This window comes from Lutjanus erythropterus, chromosome 10 (assembly GCF_056507025.1).
Source record: "Lutjanus erythropterus isolate fLutEry1 chromosome 10, fLutEry1.hap2, whole genome shotgun sequence".
Taxonomy (NCBI): Eukaryota; Metazoa; Chordata; class Actinopteri; order Lutjaniformes; family Lutjanidae; genus Lutjanus; species Lutjanus erythropterus.
This window is the reverse complement of record NC_139326.1, coordinates 20,975,171-20,992,611: the sequence shown is the minus strand read 5'-3', so window position 1 is coordinate 20,992,611 and position 17,441 is coordinate 20,975,171. Positions and strand designations below refer to the sequence as shown.

General features: G+C 38.3%; 1 protein-coding gene across 1 annotated transcript in view; it reads right to left on the bottom strand.

Moving 5' to 3' along the window:
• Positions 1-625: 625 nt before the first annotated feature.
• The window catches only part of tmem8b (transmembrane protein 8B), a 52,629-nt gene continuing 35,813 nt past the window's right edge, over positions 626-17,441 (bottom strand). Inside the window, exons 10-13 of the mRNA XM_084728637.1 lie at positions 16,503-16,681; positions 14,831-14,977; positions 6,289-6,405; positions 626-1,730 (exon numbers count right to left, since the gene is read on the bottom strand). Of these exons, the coding sequence (XP_084584763.1) occupies positions 1,395-1,730; positions 6,289-6,405; positions 14,831-14,977; positions 16,503-16,681 (779 nt within the window). The 3' untranslated portion in view covers positions 626-1,394. The remainder of the gene's footprint in view (positions 1,731-6,288; positions 6,406-14,830; positions 14,978-16,502; positions 16,682-17,441) is intronic.

Here is a 17,441-nt window from a genome sequence, read left to right as displayed (position 1 = left end):
TCCAATAGCCTACACTGGTTTATGACCAAATACCTGCAAAACTAATGACATTCCCATCAACCTACTTGCTAAGTGCTTATTATCAAATGTTATGAAGGTGAACATTATACCGCCTAAGCATCATCATTGTGAGCACGTTTCATTTCTACATGGTTCATGTAGAGCCTTACAGAGCTGCTAGCATGGCCGCAGACTCTTAATCTTGTTTATTAGTGTGATATTAGCTCTGTGGTGCGATACGCTAAAAAGAATGACTTCTTTCATCTTTCTTCTCTCTAATAATTTGATAAGACTGGGCATGCTCACAGCACAGGATGATAAATACTGAGGTGCTGCTGATGGATCACGTCTAATAAGACATAAAGCAAAGAGTCATAAAACACTCTCTTTCCTTATATAAGAGCGAGGCTGCACATCGACAGCGTGCTCTGAAGCTGCCTTCATGCTGCTGCTCTGTAGGAGAATTATTTATCTCTTGCTCTATTCCTGGGAGGATGCTGTTGACAGCGTCTCATCTCACTGTCTGAGTACCACCAGCTTCCATTAGGGCAGGAATTGCAATGTGATGTCTTTGTGGGAGGTTCACTAGTTGCACTACATTTAAAAGCTTGGAAAGCAGGAGTAATACTGAGGCAAAGAAAGAAAACATTTATTGTTTATGAATGTGGTGTCACACAGGTCCTGTCAGAAAAGAACAGGGAGGTGAGGTCTTGGTTTGAGGTCTCTGAAATAATCCTGCCTCCCCCTCTTCTCTGTCAGCAGGCAGCTGGACTTTGGAATTGTTCCTATCAAGAACAATCAGCACATTCGTGTAAAAGCGATACATTGCAATTGCAAAAAGACAGTCTAACATTCCACATGACAACTAGGTTTTACATTTGTGATGCCCACTGTAGTTTATATCGTTATAAAAATTTACAGAATAACATTTTTGTGTCTCAGTGCAAAAGATATATATTCCAAAAGAATTTCAGAAAAGCCGTGCCCTTGATAAATGTCCCCCCAAGTCTCCCCCTGATCTGTGCCCCGACAGTAAAATAACTGGCCTGATTACAAGACCACCAATAAATAACCAACAGAAGCAGTTTTACAGTCACCGTCAGATAGCAGCAGTGTTTCAGCTTTGACTTTAAATACATATTCACAAACAACTGTGTGTCACTGTACACCCACAATTCATCAGAACAACTTTAACTATAGATAATAATAATTACAGTTGTATTGATAGTAATTACCATGACAATAACAACCCCCCCCAAAAAAGAAATCCAATGTGTCACATCTGCATTAAAGTATTTACATTTGCTTTTTCAAGTTCTGTGGCTTAATTTCCCGTGTGTGAATTTCCCAAGTAAAAGAAGGCAATGAAGTGTCTCTAAGGTAAAAGGAGTTTATCAGCTGGTGCAGATGCTATTGATGGAGATGATGGCCGGGTCGACCAGACCCAGCTCCTCGTGCTCATTAACGCACAGCTGATAGCCACAGCCCCGCCTACGCTTCAGTGGGGTCACCTTGGCATCGGGCTTGGCGCGAGGCGGCAGGAGGAAGCCCACGCTCCCCGCAATCAGCATGTGCCAGATGCTGTGGATGTAGAAGTAGTTCTCCTCCGTCTCCACAAAGGCGTAGAGGGCCACAGCAGACGTGGCGATCATGGTGCCTGGGAAGAGGAAGAAGACCCAGCGCTTCCAGGTGGGTGGGTAGCAACGCCGCCGACGGATGGTGCGCACCGTCTGACAAGCACAACAGACACATAAAACAATGCATTCAGCTTTCCCATTCAGACCTATCTAACATGAAGTGTAAGACAGTAAAATAGTAAAATGCAGATTAAATGTATTTCTTTGCTTATATGGTAATTTCTTACTTACCCCTTGGCTTTTTCAATATATTAAATGGAATGGATATCTACAGTAACTATTGCTTCTTAGTGGGTTTTCTGGATGTGTGAATTAGTTAGATCATTGGGTAATCTTGAAGAATAGCTGCTATGAATACACTAATCGATTTGAGCTAGGTTACATCAAACAGTAGAAGAGAGGAGCACAGGCATGTGGACGTTAACCTACGTGGAGAGCAGCTGCTGGTGCTAGCACTGCTAATATTAGCCACACTGTGTCATGTCATGAAATTGTTTAGGCACAGATGATGTGATCCTGCTCAGTCTCAAAAGACAACGTATTTAATGACTTCTTATGTTTTGCAGAATGATGTGCAATCTTTATAATATATGGTGCAAAGTGCAGCACAATCTAACAGCATTTAAATTATGCTTTGGTTATTAAACCATGTGATTAATGGCTTTTAATACACACTGTTTTTTTTTTCCAGACAATCAACCTTAGAGAGATAGATTGTGCTCAGTTTTGACAGTTTTCTAAATTTCTTCTAAGTTTCTTCTCACTTTTAACTCGTTGTTTAATCCAAATTAAAATTTCCATTTAATCAACAGGGAAATTAGTCACCAGGAATATCCCTAGTTAAAACTCTGTCTCGTCTATGCTAGAAATTGAAAATAAAATGTGACAATTATTATCAATTCAATTGTTTCTGTGATTAGTTTCAAATTAAACAGTCATCTCCAAAAATGTATTAAGGAATAACAGTTATGTGTCAATTTCTTTCCAGAATATTATTAGGAAACTAAGGGGCCCATGAAATAAACTATTTTACAGGTTATTTCTTTTGCAATTGATCTCAAAGGCCCCATGTTTAATGTTCTCATTTCCTTAATTTGATGAGCACTTGTCATGTAGAAACAGGATATTGAAGTGGGAGATCACACAGGGAGCAGTCGTTCAAACATGGAGACCAATTGGATTTCAGAGAGGGAGCAGCAGGCAGTTCACTTTGATTGGAGGAACAAAGAGATGGGATTCTTCATAAATCTCCATTGGTTTTATTGTCTGAAATTTGTATTCATGCCTACTGCTGCTGCATAAAGTCCATCATGACAATCATAATCAGCTGATAGATGTTTTAAATTGGCCATCAGTGATTGGCCAGTCACCGCTTTGGCTATTTTGTTATTTATGCTCATGTTCCTTTTGGCAGTAACTGGATATGATGTCTCTATTTGTTTAATACAGAGAATGTGCTTGTTCTGTAAGTGGCCCACAATTGCTGAAAGTGTGGCACAGAGAGATTTGGACATTTCATTTCATTTCTTTCTAAACAGCGTTTAGAGAGTGCTTCATAATTGTATTCAGTCTCTATTTTCATCGGTTCATAAACACTGATTGCCTGCATTATATTTTTCCCCAAAACATTACCATAAAGAATCCCTACGTTGTCAAGGGAAATGTAAGCCGTTGGTGAATAACAAGAATAATTACATAGCAGGAAAACGGCTCTGATTGAGTTATTATGCTGTATACATTTTAGGTTTAACACTAATAATCTATGTGAAGCAGAGTGAAGAAAAACATGAAATGTGTTTTTTATTGTTACACTCCCTTTGGACCTGCACATTTTCTTGGTTAAAACAAACAATTTCAGACAAGAATGGTCTTTTCATGCATAAGTCAGGGGCCACATTTAGTTTGGAGAATTAGGGATATTTGGCATTGACAGTTTTGAACTTCTCCCCTTCTTTTTACTGCTCCTGACACCCCTGCAGAGCAGCAGGCGCTCTGTGCCCTCCGCTTGACTGATCTAATTCGGTTGTGTCTGGGAACATTCAGAATGCCAGGCTTTGCAGAAACATGACAAGTTGAAATGAAAGGGCTCTTGTAGAAAATGTGCGGTGCTCAAACTCAGAGGTGCGGCACTGAGGAGAGACTGCTGAAATGTAGACATACACTATTGAGCAGCTGATAAATTATAAAGTGTCAAGTAATCAAAGCATGAGCTCAGGTTTATCTAAAAAAAAAAAAAACTGCAACATTAGCATAAGATCCAAGTGACTTTGTATGGAAAAGTTGCTGTGCTGAGTTTACTGTTGTGGCTAGTTAGTGTGTTGGAAGATCAGAGAAAATGTCTCTGTTTCACTCAGTGTGACATTTGATTACACAAACTCTGTGTTTTTAAAAGGGATCCATCAACTGGATGCTTTGAAATATCCTGGTCTCAATGAAGATACAGACTTCACATGTTGTCTGTAAAGATTTTTTTTTTCCCGTTATGATTTGTCATTTTTCTTCATATATGCCTCCTTGGTTTTTTTCACAGCCTATGTTTAAAACTTGTATATGGGTATTTATCCAATTTACGATGTGTGAAAATTATTCTTCTATTTTTCCTGTGTTTGTTTTTCACCAGTTTCACCTGTTATGTTTATGTGGGTCATGTGATTGCCTCCTATTGGCTGGTGTAACTATATATATATTCTTCAGCTTGTCCCTAAGGAGACCTGTTTTTGGTTCCTAGTAGAACCTTTTGTAAAGGTTGGAACCCACTTGGAACCCCTTCAGAGAGTTCTAGCTAGAACCCAACATAAATGGTCATACCTAGAACCATCTGTGAAATGTTTCATGTAAAACCCCTGATGACAGGTTCTAAAGCAGGTCCCTTGGTCTTACAGAGAACCCTGGACAAACTCTTTCTCCCAAAAAGGGTTCTTCAGAAGCATATGGATCTGGGTAGAACCTTATTCCTTCAGGAAGAACTCTTTTGGAACCGTTATTTCTGAGCGTAGCTGAAAGTTTGTGTATACTGTAGATATTGTCACAGTATAGCAGACCATGATATTTGCATTTTATACTGGTCAAATAACACATGTCAATAAGCCATCTATAATTGAATTATGAATGTGCCAATACCAGGCAGGAAATCCAGCCAAGTAGTGGAAGCCAGTGGCTTTATGTAAATCTCTGAATACACTCACATTTGAATGATACAGTGGTGTTTTGCATGAATTCTGAAGCGCTGTTGTTAATCTCAGAAGAAAAGACTCTCGTCCATGGTAAAATATACTGTCTCGTAGCACTGGTGCTAAAACTGGAGGGTTTACATAGTGGAATTAAACAGTGCTTCATCTTCCATATTTTCTGTAGGATCCTACAGCTCACAGAAAGATAACTCTCACAGCTACAACTCCCACACTTTATTCAAAGCAAAGCTTTCTCCAAGGAAGCCACAAACCTTGTTTTCAAACTCATGTCAGAGGTTTGGTGTTAAAGGCTTTTTTTTTTTTTTTTCAAGAACCTTGCCTGAAAGTCTATTATTTTTTATCTTCTCAGTTCAGGGAGCACATTATGACTCGGAGAAGAGTCAGTGAAAGTACAAGCTGACTTATAATGGAACTACAACCCATGACTAATACCCACAGGCTGCAAAACTTTTAAAGCCCCTTCCATGCTAATGTAAAATAGCTTCATTGGTCAGAAACCCACAGTTTTTAGCCATGCATATGTTCCAGCCCCATGTTCCAGCCCTAAGCCTAAATGATGGATTAAGTCTTCTTACACTTACTGGCATGAGGAACAATAGCGGGACAGTGCTGACACTTTTCATCTGCATGTTAAAACAAGCTTGTCTTTGAATGTCAAACACAAATTATGCATTAAAATTAATTTTCTTTTATCCTGTGTAAAATTCTGTCGGTCTTCTTGCTTGAAGTCAATTTTTACTTGCCCCTGTATCAATTGCTTCATGAGTGGTTATCTAATCATGTACTGAGGCTGTTGGTCCTCTGCAGTGGTCGCTGGTTTGCTGACCCATTTGCTGCATGTCATTCCCCCTTTCCTGTCATATCTTCAGCTGTCCCTATCTAAAATAAAGGCAAAAGCCCAAAAAATAATCTTTAAAAAAACAAAACAAAACAAAGATATTCAGTTTAATATGATAATAAACAGAAAAAAGCAGGAAATCTCAATATTTGAAAGGTTGAAAACAGCATTTAATACCATTTTTATTTGAAAAATGACTTTAATGATTGATCAGTAATAAAAATAGTTTAATATTTAATTCTTTTTTACCACTTGCCCGGTCGGACAAGTGAGTTGCTAGATATACTAGCCCAACATGGCATTTTATTGGCCTTGGGCAAGCAAGCAATCCTTATTGTTGAGTCAAGTACAGACCAATCTTGTAGCCAATGGCCAATGTTTCTGGGTTTCTTGTGTAGCCGGCACACGGACTGTTTACCTGCCTGTGACCAAAGCCTTCTTAAATGTGCTATATGTGAGTGTAGTTTAATGATCATTATTAAAGTCCTTCATTTTTGCTATATTCCCATAAACTATTTGAACAATGCAGAGGCTACTCTTTTCAAATGTAAACTCATTATAGACTAACGTTTTGCTGTACACTACTGGTTTACTGTGCAGTAAATATAAGAGTTGTTCTTACCCATGCTACGGCCATGATGCCCAGAGCAAACAGGCTGGGTCCCAGCAGGTTCCACAGACCGTGACGGTCTAGCTGCAGAGCCATGGACAGAGACATAGCCCCCAGCAGATACAGCACCTTGACAAAAAAACACATGGATCAATAACAGCCCTCCATAAATACTGCTGACATGGTTACATCCACGGTAAATCAAAGGATGTTTGTGTGGTCAAGAAGCAGCACGTCGCTGCTTTAGGGGAGAAAAATGCTGCCAATTTTCTCCTAACATACGTGAAAAACGATAACTAAAGCCTTGCAGTTGCATCAGTGATCTTGGATCGACAGTTACTAAAACACCAGGAGTGTTTGTAGAACTACGTTTTAATTATTTCTGCACCTGTGTCCTGTTTTTAGATGTGAGAGTTCTACTTTTCCAAACACAGCTGGTACATTTGTGGAGGTCTAGTGGAGATATGCCTCACTGAAAAATCGTGTTGTGGGTGGAAGCCCATTCAGTGAAGTGAAGAAAAATTGCTGGTAATGTTAAGAAGAATTGAAATATCACTTCACATATCATTTGAACATGGAAAAAACAATAGCCATCGAAAAGAACAAATTAACTCAATTTGAAATCACATAGGGAGAGCATAAGAGAAAAAATAACATTTACACTTAAGCTTTGTTTTGTTCATTTCTATGTTTTTTCTCTTTTTTTGTTTTAATGTAGGACAGATGGACAATACCTAGGACATAACAATTAAATGCCCAGAATCTAAAAGATTGTATTATTGTTGACATTTCAGTTGGTGAAGGATGAAAGATGGGGCTACTCGATGGAGCTGAATGTTTTTCGAGTTATAGATGATTTGTAATTTTATTTCTATTTAACATGTTTAGTTTAAGTTGATCAGATATTGTGTATTTATATGGGGTAAATGTGTAAGCATGTCTTGTTTTGTCGTTAAGATTGTGGGTCTTTGTTTTGGTGGAAATTGTATATTGTGTACACTGTAAAACAATGGATTTTAGTGGAATCAACTACTATTTTCTTGTCAGCACAGCCTAAATATATATATATATGTTTTCATATTGTCAAGAGAAATCAATTTAAAATTTCTAGTTTTTATTTTCAGGTCAGAAAGTATAAATGCAAGTTGTTCTCACTCAAAGTCTTTTGTCTCAAATAAATGTACTGCTGTGACTTCACTCAAATCATAAAATTAAATTTTGAAAGAAATTGATCAGGATATTGGCAGACTTCCCAGCAGGCAATTTTTTAAGAGTTAAAACTCTCGTCAGACCACTCTGTTTTGTAGTTTCAAGAAAACATACCTGATGGAAACCTGATGTACATGTAAAGATAAATCACTTGTTTCCATAATAATGAAAACAACGTTAACCATGATTAATGTTAGTAATTTATTCCCTACATCTGTACACTTAGTTGATTCAATTTTAACATCTTAAGTTTAATGCACTTGAATGGTTTATCAAGTTCACTTAACTCAATTGGCTTTACATTTTCAAAGCTTTTTAAAACATAAGACAACTTTGGACCAATTTTGCAATCCATGCTCAGATAACTTACATTTTTAAGGCAGCAAGGGAAATAACATTTTTAAGTTGAACCAGCTTAAAATGATTTGCATAAATTTGCACACTGAGAACTCAGAATAAAATCATACTTAAAATATATATATTCATCATGTCTGTAGTTATTTGGTACTAGTCACAATTGTAATTCACCAGCTTGAAAACATTTAACAATTTGGCTTTGCGATGTTAAATAGCCAGCAAGCTATTTTGGAAAAACATATAAATCACGGGAGCAGAAGAAGTGTGGAGGATTTAGTGTCATCTAGTGGTGAGCTTGCAGATTGCAAACACCTTGTCTCACTCTTGTCTTGTCTGCTAATCATGTAGGAGAAACTCATGGCTCAGGCTCGAGCAGTGTTTGGTTCGTCCGCTCTGGGCTACTAATGAAAACATATTTATGAAAATTATATTCCGTATGTAAATCTTACACACTGGACCTCTAACGTTAAGGCTTAAATTATTATCAACAATTCCAATAGAAAGATGAACACGAACTATAAATTGATCCTACTAAAATGTATTGCCTGTGTAACCAAACTCTAATACAGCTTATCACTCTGTGCCGTAGACCTATTAAAAACCCACACTGTTGCTCTGGGTGACATTTTCCTTCATTATCATAAACACACACTGTAGTTTATTTTGACTCAATCTGACAAACGGCAGCCTCGTGCAGTAAAAGGAGCACCAAATGTTTTTTAATTCATGGGTGAAAATAATCCTCAACATATACTCTATTTTAAATATAAAGCTGCCTAGTTGTTTAGGAGATTAGATTTTTTTTTAAATAAAATGCTAAATTTGTGCCCACTGTTAAAGATTTACATCTACCACAGTACCACAGAAAGAGCAGTGAAGTATAAAGTACTGAGAAGTGTTTTAAACCATTTCTCATTTGCTCTTTTCACGGGATTTGTCAACAATAAGAAAAAGACTTTCACACACAGCATGCTAATGCGTGTTTAAAAAAGGTAAAAGGCTGTCATTATATAAAAATCAGTGGGAGCGTGGTCAGTGCAGACAATGACTGCATCTCCTGAGTTCTGTTGAAGTAAAAATCAGTATCAAATTGCTTGCAGAATGATACACCAACTGAGCCTCCTCTCTATGACTGAGACCCACAATATAACAATGAAAACAAAACACTCAGTAAAAAGAATATAAAAGTATCTAATTTTGTTATAAATAGTACATTAAAAATTGAAGAGAACTGAAAATATATTAGGAGTGCAATTTAATATACCTAGGAACACAGAGCTTTGGAATTAAACTTAACTGGGTCTCTTGGAACGTAAGGGGAAGTAAATATTTATCAGATATAATCATGCATAACAAGGTACAATCATTTACTGAACTCCAAAACAAATTTACATTGACAAATCAAGAATGTTTTAGATATTTACAGCTAAAAAATTGGATTACTAAAAATTTTACTTTACACTATTATCTAGTGCCTCTTGAGGTCCTTTTGTTTAAAGAGGGAAGAAAGGAAAAAATACTTTGCAAATTATATAATATGCTACTCATGGAACAATCTAAGCTATAAAAATATATGATGGATGGAACAAAGACCTCCATTTTAAAGAAGCTGACACAAGATGGAAGGAATGTTTATACATCACTAGCAGCATCACCACAAATGAAAATCTCTGGATAACACAATATAAATTAATGACAAGTATATATTACATGAGAGATAATTGGCTCTCATGACTCCCTTATGCATTCCTTCTGGTCTTGTACAAAAGTGAACAGAGTGTGGAATGAAATCCAAGACTGGATATCTACTACATGCAAAACAAAAATTAATTTTTCAGCTCAACTGTGCATTTTTCAATATGCTGAAAAAAATAAGATATCCTTTGGGATGGCAGATTATGTCCTCCTCCCTCGTCTATAAGAAGCTCATTTTAAAACACTGGAAAAAAGAAAAAGCAGAAGCTCCCACCCTACAGATCTGGGAAAAAATTGATGAGATATTATTTGTCCATAGATAAGACATTGTCTGAGGATAACAACAAAATAAAGCAATTCAGTTAGGTTTAGGAACACATATATGGTGCTTTATAAGATTTCAAACAAAAATAACTGGTGGCAGGGAAGAGAAGGGGGGGGGGGGGGGGGCTCTGGTGGAGATCAAGGGCAAAGAACTATTGTGAGGTGTGTGTTAATGTGTGTGCGTGTGAGTGTGTTTGAATGTTGTGGGGGTGGGTGGATTGGAACGAGAGGTATGTGAATAGCATGTAGGATTGAATGTTTTGTGTCTTGTATTTGATGTCTTGTGTATATAACGGTATGGACGGAGTGATGTGTTGTTTGACACCGTTCAAGGATAGGACATGTTATGGAATACATATCATGAAAGACTGTAAGTAAAACCTCATGGTGAACAGCGTGAAATTAATAAAGATAATTATACAAAAAACAAAAAGGAAGAAAGAAAACAAAAGTCACTATAGATGGCAGTGCTATAAATAAAACCAGTTTAACTTTTTTTTTTTCTCAAGCTCACAATTTGACATAAAGCCCCGGGATATAAAAGAGATAAAGTCAGAGGGAAAAAATCAATACGCTGTGCTACACATGCTTTGGGAGAACTTAAGCCTGTCCAGGATGCCTGAGGTCTGCACTCTACTGCCTGCCAGGGAACGGGAGGAGAAATTGGGGGATTTCGGGGCAGGCAATGGGTGACCCGTCTGCAGGAGAACAGGACTAATTGGCACAGAGCAAGGAGGAGAGGATCAGCGTGGTGCAGCCTGAGGACACTGTGCAGCAACAGTCATCAGTCATACGGCACCGCCGGATCATCCAGCAGCACCCAAACATGCCTCTATACATGTATTAGATGCAGGCATGAACGCGTGGAGGCTCGCAGGCAGGGGTTTCGCTGTAATGAGTCTTTATGTGTCACTGTGACGGACGAGCTTGTAGGAATTCTGGTAGGAGGTCTATTTTTAACTTCCATGCATATTTTCATTCTTCAAGATACAGTAATATAGACTTATTCTGTGCTTATCCATGTGTGGATTACAACATCCAACAGTAGCACCACAGTAACCTGTCTTACAAGGGCAGCCCTGAGCAAACATGTTAACAAGTCAGTGAATATTTTCAATAATTTGACTATGGATGTTCACTCTTGACTTTTGAGAACAGTAGGTGGTAAAGAGTGTCAAAACAGTTGTTTGCTTTCTAGCTTATCATGGTCATTTGCTTAATACAGTACAAGACCTTGAATCCTTGAAATGACTAATTAATTCATATTGAAACATCATGTTTCTGCATTTTGACATGTTTTCACAGTTCTTTGCTTTGATTCTATAGGTGTTCATCCACTGTATACTCAGTTTCATGCAACATTAAGGTGGCTATTCCAGTTTTCTACCTGCACTGTTGATTGTTTGTTCATCTGCTGATGAACTGAACCCTTTGACTGATTATTATACACAATTGTGTTTCCTATTGCATAATTTGAATAACAATGTTGCAGGACTCAGACTCTCAGATTGATGAATTTTGAAAATGTTCATGAATTCTTGCATATTTTTTAAATTAGTAAATTAACACAATCTGTATAAGAATTTGTGGACTTAAAAGGACAATTCTGTCTCTTTTTTTATTCTAACTTTGGTCTGATTTTTGTAGGTGTGGCCACCAGTCCATTCATTAATTGTGATATTGTACGGAGCTAAAATCTCGGAAAGTGGCAACATCGCTAAAAAGTAGCCTGACAGGCCAAGAAACACAAGAAAGTCTGACAATCAGGTATTAAAAGCTTATTCGAAATAGAAAACAAAGGCAAACGTTAAACAAATAATTAAACAACATTTCCATTTTTAACATCTACTACAGTTTACAGACCAACTTCATCACATGGAAGAAGTTAGTCTTCAAATCCTTCTGCCAGAAAGGGCTTTCTAACACACATGGTTAATGGTCAGTTTGAACCCAAATCAAGATTTTTTCCTAATCCTAACCCAACACTTTTGTTGCCTAAACCTAACCAAACAGTGAGAATACAGAAAATAACTAGTGCAGATCTCCATCAGGCCACCTTAAATGAATATTTAGATGTATCGCCTTTGTAACCACCAACATTTTGATTAGTAACTGTAATTCAATTAAATATTTTTTCTCAGTAACTGTAACACATTACAATTACTACCTCTATTTATTTTGTAAATTAATTACATGTAATTACAGGTTACTTGTAAGTAGTTACTCCCCAGCACTGCTAGTATCCTATTAGACATTTGTGTGATTTTTTTGTTATACGTAGTGTTTGAATTGTTGAGTTGTGCCCAACTTCCTGATTCAACTTTGACCGTTGTTGCGCATTGGACAGTTTTTCTGACACTTCAGGTGTGCTCACTTTCAGTTTTAGTTGTTAAAATAATCTGGTTAAAATGTTCTGATCCTCTGAATGTTTTTCATCTTGTTGTACCAGATCACAGCAGTTACTGTGGTGAGAACAATGTCATCATAACTGCTCAGTAAAAGAAGGTCAAAACTACGTGGATGAGATCCAAAATGTAATAAAACATAAATATCCTTTAAATGTATTATGTGATTCTGATGCAGTAACCTTCAACAGATCTCCTGAAGCTCTTTCTTTATGTGAACGTGCTAAAATGTGGTTGCAAGATATTCTGCTGAAATGTTTGTGAGGAGGTTTAGACCTTTGAAGGTCCAAAAGTCACACACACACACACACACACACACACACACACACACACACACACACACACACACACACACACACACACTATCAGATGTGCCGGGGCCCTTCACCCTCTGCTGCTGCTGTGGTCATGGACATAAACAAACAAACAAACAAACACACACAAACAAACAAACACGCACACTGTCTGGTACACAAACACACACAGTTCCACTTGCCAGTCCTGACATGTGCGATTTGATTAGTGACTGCGTACTGCAGCGCTCAGCAAAAATGAAAACTCTAGAGGACAGCAGATGTTCGTATACTCTCCCTCCCTCCCACTACTCCACCCCCTCCCCTGCTCCCCCCACTCTCTGTCTCATTTATGGACATGGACACACACTTTTACACGTACACACGCACACACACACACGCACACACACGTTCCCTGAGACTGCTCCATCTTGGTGTGCAGCCAGGGAGTGACCCAGGGAGAAGGTGCACCTGTTAGTGTTTACTGTTATCCACTGCAATATGTCAACAACCAGAGGATTTAGCACTGCGCGTCACTGATTCTAACACATTGATCTTTTAATTTATAACTAAAAATTGAGGCATATGCGGCACTCGTTTATAGCTCTCCTTCACAGCTCCACAGCTCCACTCCTCCTCAGTCCTCAAATCCCTCTGCACTTTAGGGCTTATCTCAAGTCGTCCACCACTAACATGGAGCTCTCAGCTTAGGTGCTGCCAGACTGCAACACATGGCAGTGGACACGCGCTATGGTCAGAAGACGTCTGGTTCCAGACGTCTGAATCACTGTCCACATCGAACAGTCTGTCAAGCAAATCAAAGAGGTCTGGAGTTGCTCTTGCGAGTGACTGCTTCTTCGGTTAGAGACACAAACGAACCAATCAGAGGGTTCATAGTGACGTAGGCTGTGCTCCACGTGGCTGCGCCAATGTGGCAGCAGGAAGGACAGGGAAAACTGCTGAAATAGAGTGCAGTACACCACAATAAAACAGGTAGTGAAGATGCTTTGGTAAACATGATCTTTTCACAGCCTTTGAGCACTGGCGGTACATTAAAGTGCACTGTAGAAAAAAAGGTTGAGAAAAATCAGAGTTTCAGGGCAACTGACTTCACCAAAACTTTTGAGTTTCATGTAAACTCAAACTCTTAAGTTTTGAAAAAAACTAAACAAGCAAATAAACTAAAACAAGTTTTGCCGGCCTATAATCGTTGGTTGGAATAATTTACTTTTCTTCTTTAGATAAACTGGAATCTTTGAGTTTAAGAAACTCCCAAAAATCACAAATTCACAATGAGCTGTGAACTGAATCTGGCATTATCTGGGTACTTGAAAATCAAATATAATCCTTGCAATTGAAAATATTAAATTGTTAAACGTCATTGCTTTTCACTTTGATGAATTCGTTATTATTATCTATTTCTATGAGTTTGCTTTAAAACTCAAAAATGTATTGTATAAAGATCATTGGCTTCAAAATCTTAACTTTTTTTTACAGTGTACCTTTTCCTTTCAGATTTACCACAACAAGCCATTTAAAATATATGTTTATTGGATTGGTAGGCATTGTTAAAGGTTCGGTGTGCAATTCTGGAGAAAGATAATTGATTGTTGAGTCTCCTGTCACGGGTTAGATTTTCTAAAGCCTGAAAACAGAGCCAAGAGGAGGTGCAGAAGTCTAGTTTTCTCTCACACCACTTACATTATGCTTAAAGGTTATTAACGAATGATAGCAAAAATAAACTGCCTACCCCAGCTTTAATGATGCCACTGGGACACATGCATATGTATCTCCTTATGTGTTGCACAGTTGTACTGACTCAGGTTGGCACAAGCGGTATGTGCTGTTCTGTATAGAGAATTAATAGAGAGCACAAACCAACACTGTGTCACATTTTGAGTGCACTCATTATTAATCTGTGTCAGATGGTGCATTCAAGTAGGGTCATGTGTACCAGCCTACTAAAAAAAGATGATTTTAACAACCTACTGACATGTTAACAACTTGCGAGTGAAAATGAACTGACAGCTCACAGCTCCTACACTTTGTCATGACTTAATCCACTTGAATGCTGAGCACGTAATGTAGTGTACTCGACTTCCCACGTAGAGAATATGAGCTTGCACGTTTTTTTTAAAAGTGGAAAAAAAATGGCAGTTTAAAGGGATAGTTCCCCAAAATTAAAATTCAATTCACTCACTGTTTTTTGACAAACTACAGTTCTTGACTTTCCTTTAAGAATAAATAGGTAGAATGACAGTAGGTACCAACCTGTTTGATGATGGACTTTAGCCTGGCCATAGCAATGACAGTGACCCACACTGACATGAGCGACCCGAGGAAGTCACAGAACTGCAGGACATCATACTCCATGATGCAGAAGACCACAATACCCGGCTGGTCGCATGCATGGTAGAACTGTCAGAAAAGAGGGGAAATGCAAGCAATGCAACCAACAGGCAGAAAAAAATCACTGCCATAACAAAGTAAATTGAAAATGTACTCTTTGCTAATAAATGGGCATGTGGTGAGTTTTTTCACAACAGCTAACTTGCACACTTTTGATAGATAAGCTGAATGCGGTCTGTTATGCTTGGCTGTTGGCACAACCTGGCTATTTTCATACTAACTGACAAGTCTTTCTAGTTTGGTCTAAATTTAGTTCAAAATTCCTTCCTCTTTGAGTTTGGCAGACTGTACGCTCCAGTGGAGTCTTGCTGCCCTCTTTTATGACCTGATAACTTCCTGAAAGCATATTCTTTTGTGTTCATGCTTTAATAATTTCTTACATTTCTAAAAGTCAGTAACTTTTCAAACTTTATTTGTATTTCAATTCAACCAAAAGTTTTTGGTTATGATATGGCTATTACTTTCCTTTCAACAAATTGAGGGTAGTCTGTGATTAAGTGATTCTCACCAAAACTATTGTATTTTCAGGTCTTAAGTGAGATTCAGATGAAACAAACTGTGCGGAGCTAAACTGGAAGGGGCGTGTTGTTTAAGGAACTGGTGAGACATAAAATACAATCCAAGAATTCCAGGTCGATTTGACTGATGCACTAAATTACTTATAAGATGCCAAAACACTGTATAATGCCTTGTACAGTTCTACTGACTTGTACTACTAACAGACAGGTTGTAAGCAAAGAACTGCCACAATGATTTGGGGGCCCATCCGAGATCCTTAACTTGGTCCTCTCTTGCTCTTTCTAACAGTATCGGATAAAGTGCACAGTCCCGGAGCGCCTTTCAAATGTGCTTGCATGGATTTGATTGGCCAACACAGTGCCCTGCTGGCTGCCGTCATGTTGCAGAGGAAGCTGAGCCTGGTTCAACTTTTTTAGCCAGAACTCCCTGTTTTGGCATCCCTGCTATGCTGATGGACTGCCCCTATTCAAATGAATGCAAAGGCTGCTGCATTTTGACTGCATATTCTTCCTCATTAAACATTTGCAAAGCCATTTTTTCTCAATTCAAATCGTTCAGTGTGCAATTTGCATCCACATTTGCTAACTTACAGTATTCTCCTTCCTTGCCTTTATTGGTGCACTGCTATGATTCTTTGTGTGTTATTGCTGCTAACTCAGTAGAATAGCATGAAACCAGTGGCAGAAATATGTCACCCACCTGCTCACTTATGTTGATGTACATCCTTGTGCATTTAGATGATATAAACAAAACATGCACTTGTTTCCTTAATCTATAGCACATTTATTGGTGAAAATCTCTGTAGGGCACCTTTAACTTGGTAAGTTGCATTTCTAATAAAACATTACTAATATTTATCACATTTTTAGTTTGGTTTAGCTGCAGATGAAGCAGTAATGCAGCTTTCCAGTTGTTTGTGCCTGTGTCAGACTCAAAAATATTTTTTAGGTCATCTCTGTTTTGTTTTTACAGTACATAGATAGAATAAGCTTCACTTTGTGTGGCAGTCACTTACAGTGGAGAAGAACATGGTGAAGATGTAGACTGAAGCCTCCAGGAGGTAGTGGCTTCGGATGGCAATGGCCACAGGAGGGACGAACATCAGGTTACTGAGACAGAGCAGCAGGGTGGAGAGCAGCTGGAAACTGTAGGAGTAGGCCTCCGAGTTGTCTGTGCATCCCCAGCCCTCCCAGCCTAACACACACACACACACACCCACACAGTCAGTACTATACTGAATGTTGATCTAAGAAAGTAGCGATCTAAGAGAGCCGAAAGCTTCTGTGTTTTCAGGCTTTGTAGGTCAGAAAACATTCAGTGAAAGCGGTTTTCTGTCTTTCTTAAACTCTGAACAAACTTCAGGAAAGTCTTAAATCTTTTGTCTGAACGGGTGAGAATAAACTCGACTGTAGATGAAACAGTTTGTTTCAGAATCTCTTCCCTTTAGAGTTTACAGTATCTCTTAAAATTGATAAAATATTTATCTCTCAACAAGATGAATGCTTCATCCTCTGTTTGACACACACATTTCTCTGTGAAAAACAACCAGAGGCAGATACGTGTGAAGTTGTTTATCTTGCACAATAGAGGCTCCCGGTGTGAACTCCATCCTATGTTAAAACAGGCCTGCTCTGCCACTTGAATTGGATCATTATCAAGTGGTGGATTGGATAAGACAGTGTGAATTAAATATTCGTGAGCGCTGTTGAATGGAGGGTTTGCAGTGTGAGACGGGCCAAGGGCGAGTACTGAATGCAAAAGCGCCTGCCAGGAAGCAGACACACACGTATGAAGTATGACAATGAATTTAACTGAAGAGAAACCGGCTCTGATAAAAGAAGATCAAAGGCAGGATTTAAAAAAGCCTCAGAGGACACGCTTTGTTTAGTTTCATAAGCTCATCTTTTATTGAAAAGCTGTTCGTAATTAAGAGCCTGTTTTATTGTCTTATCAA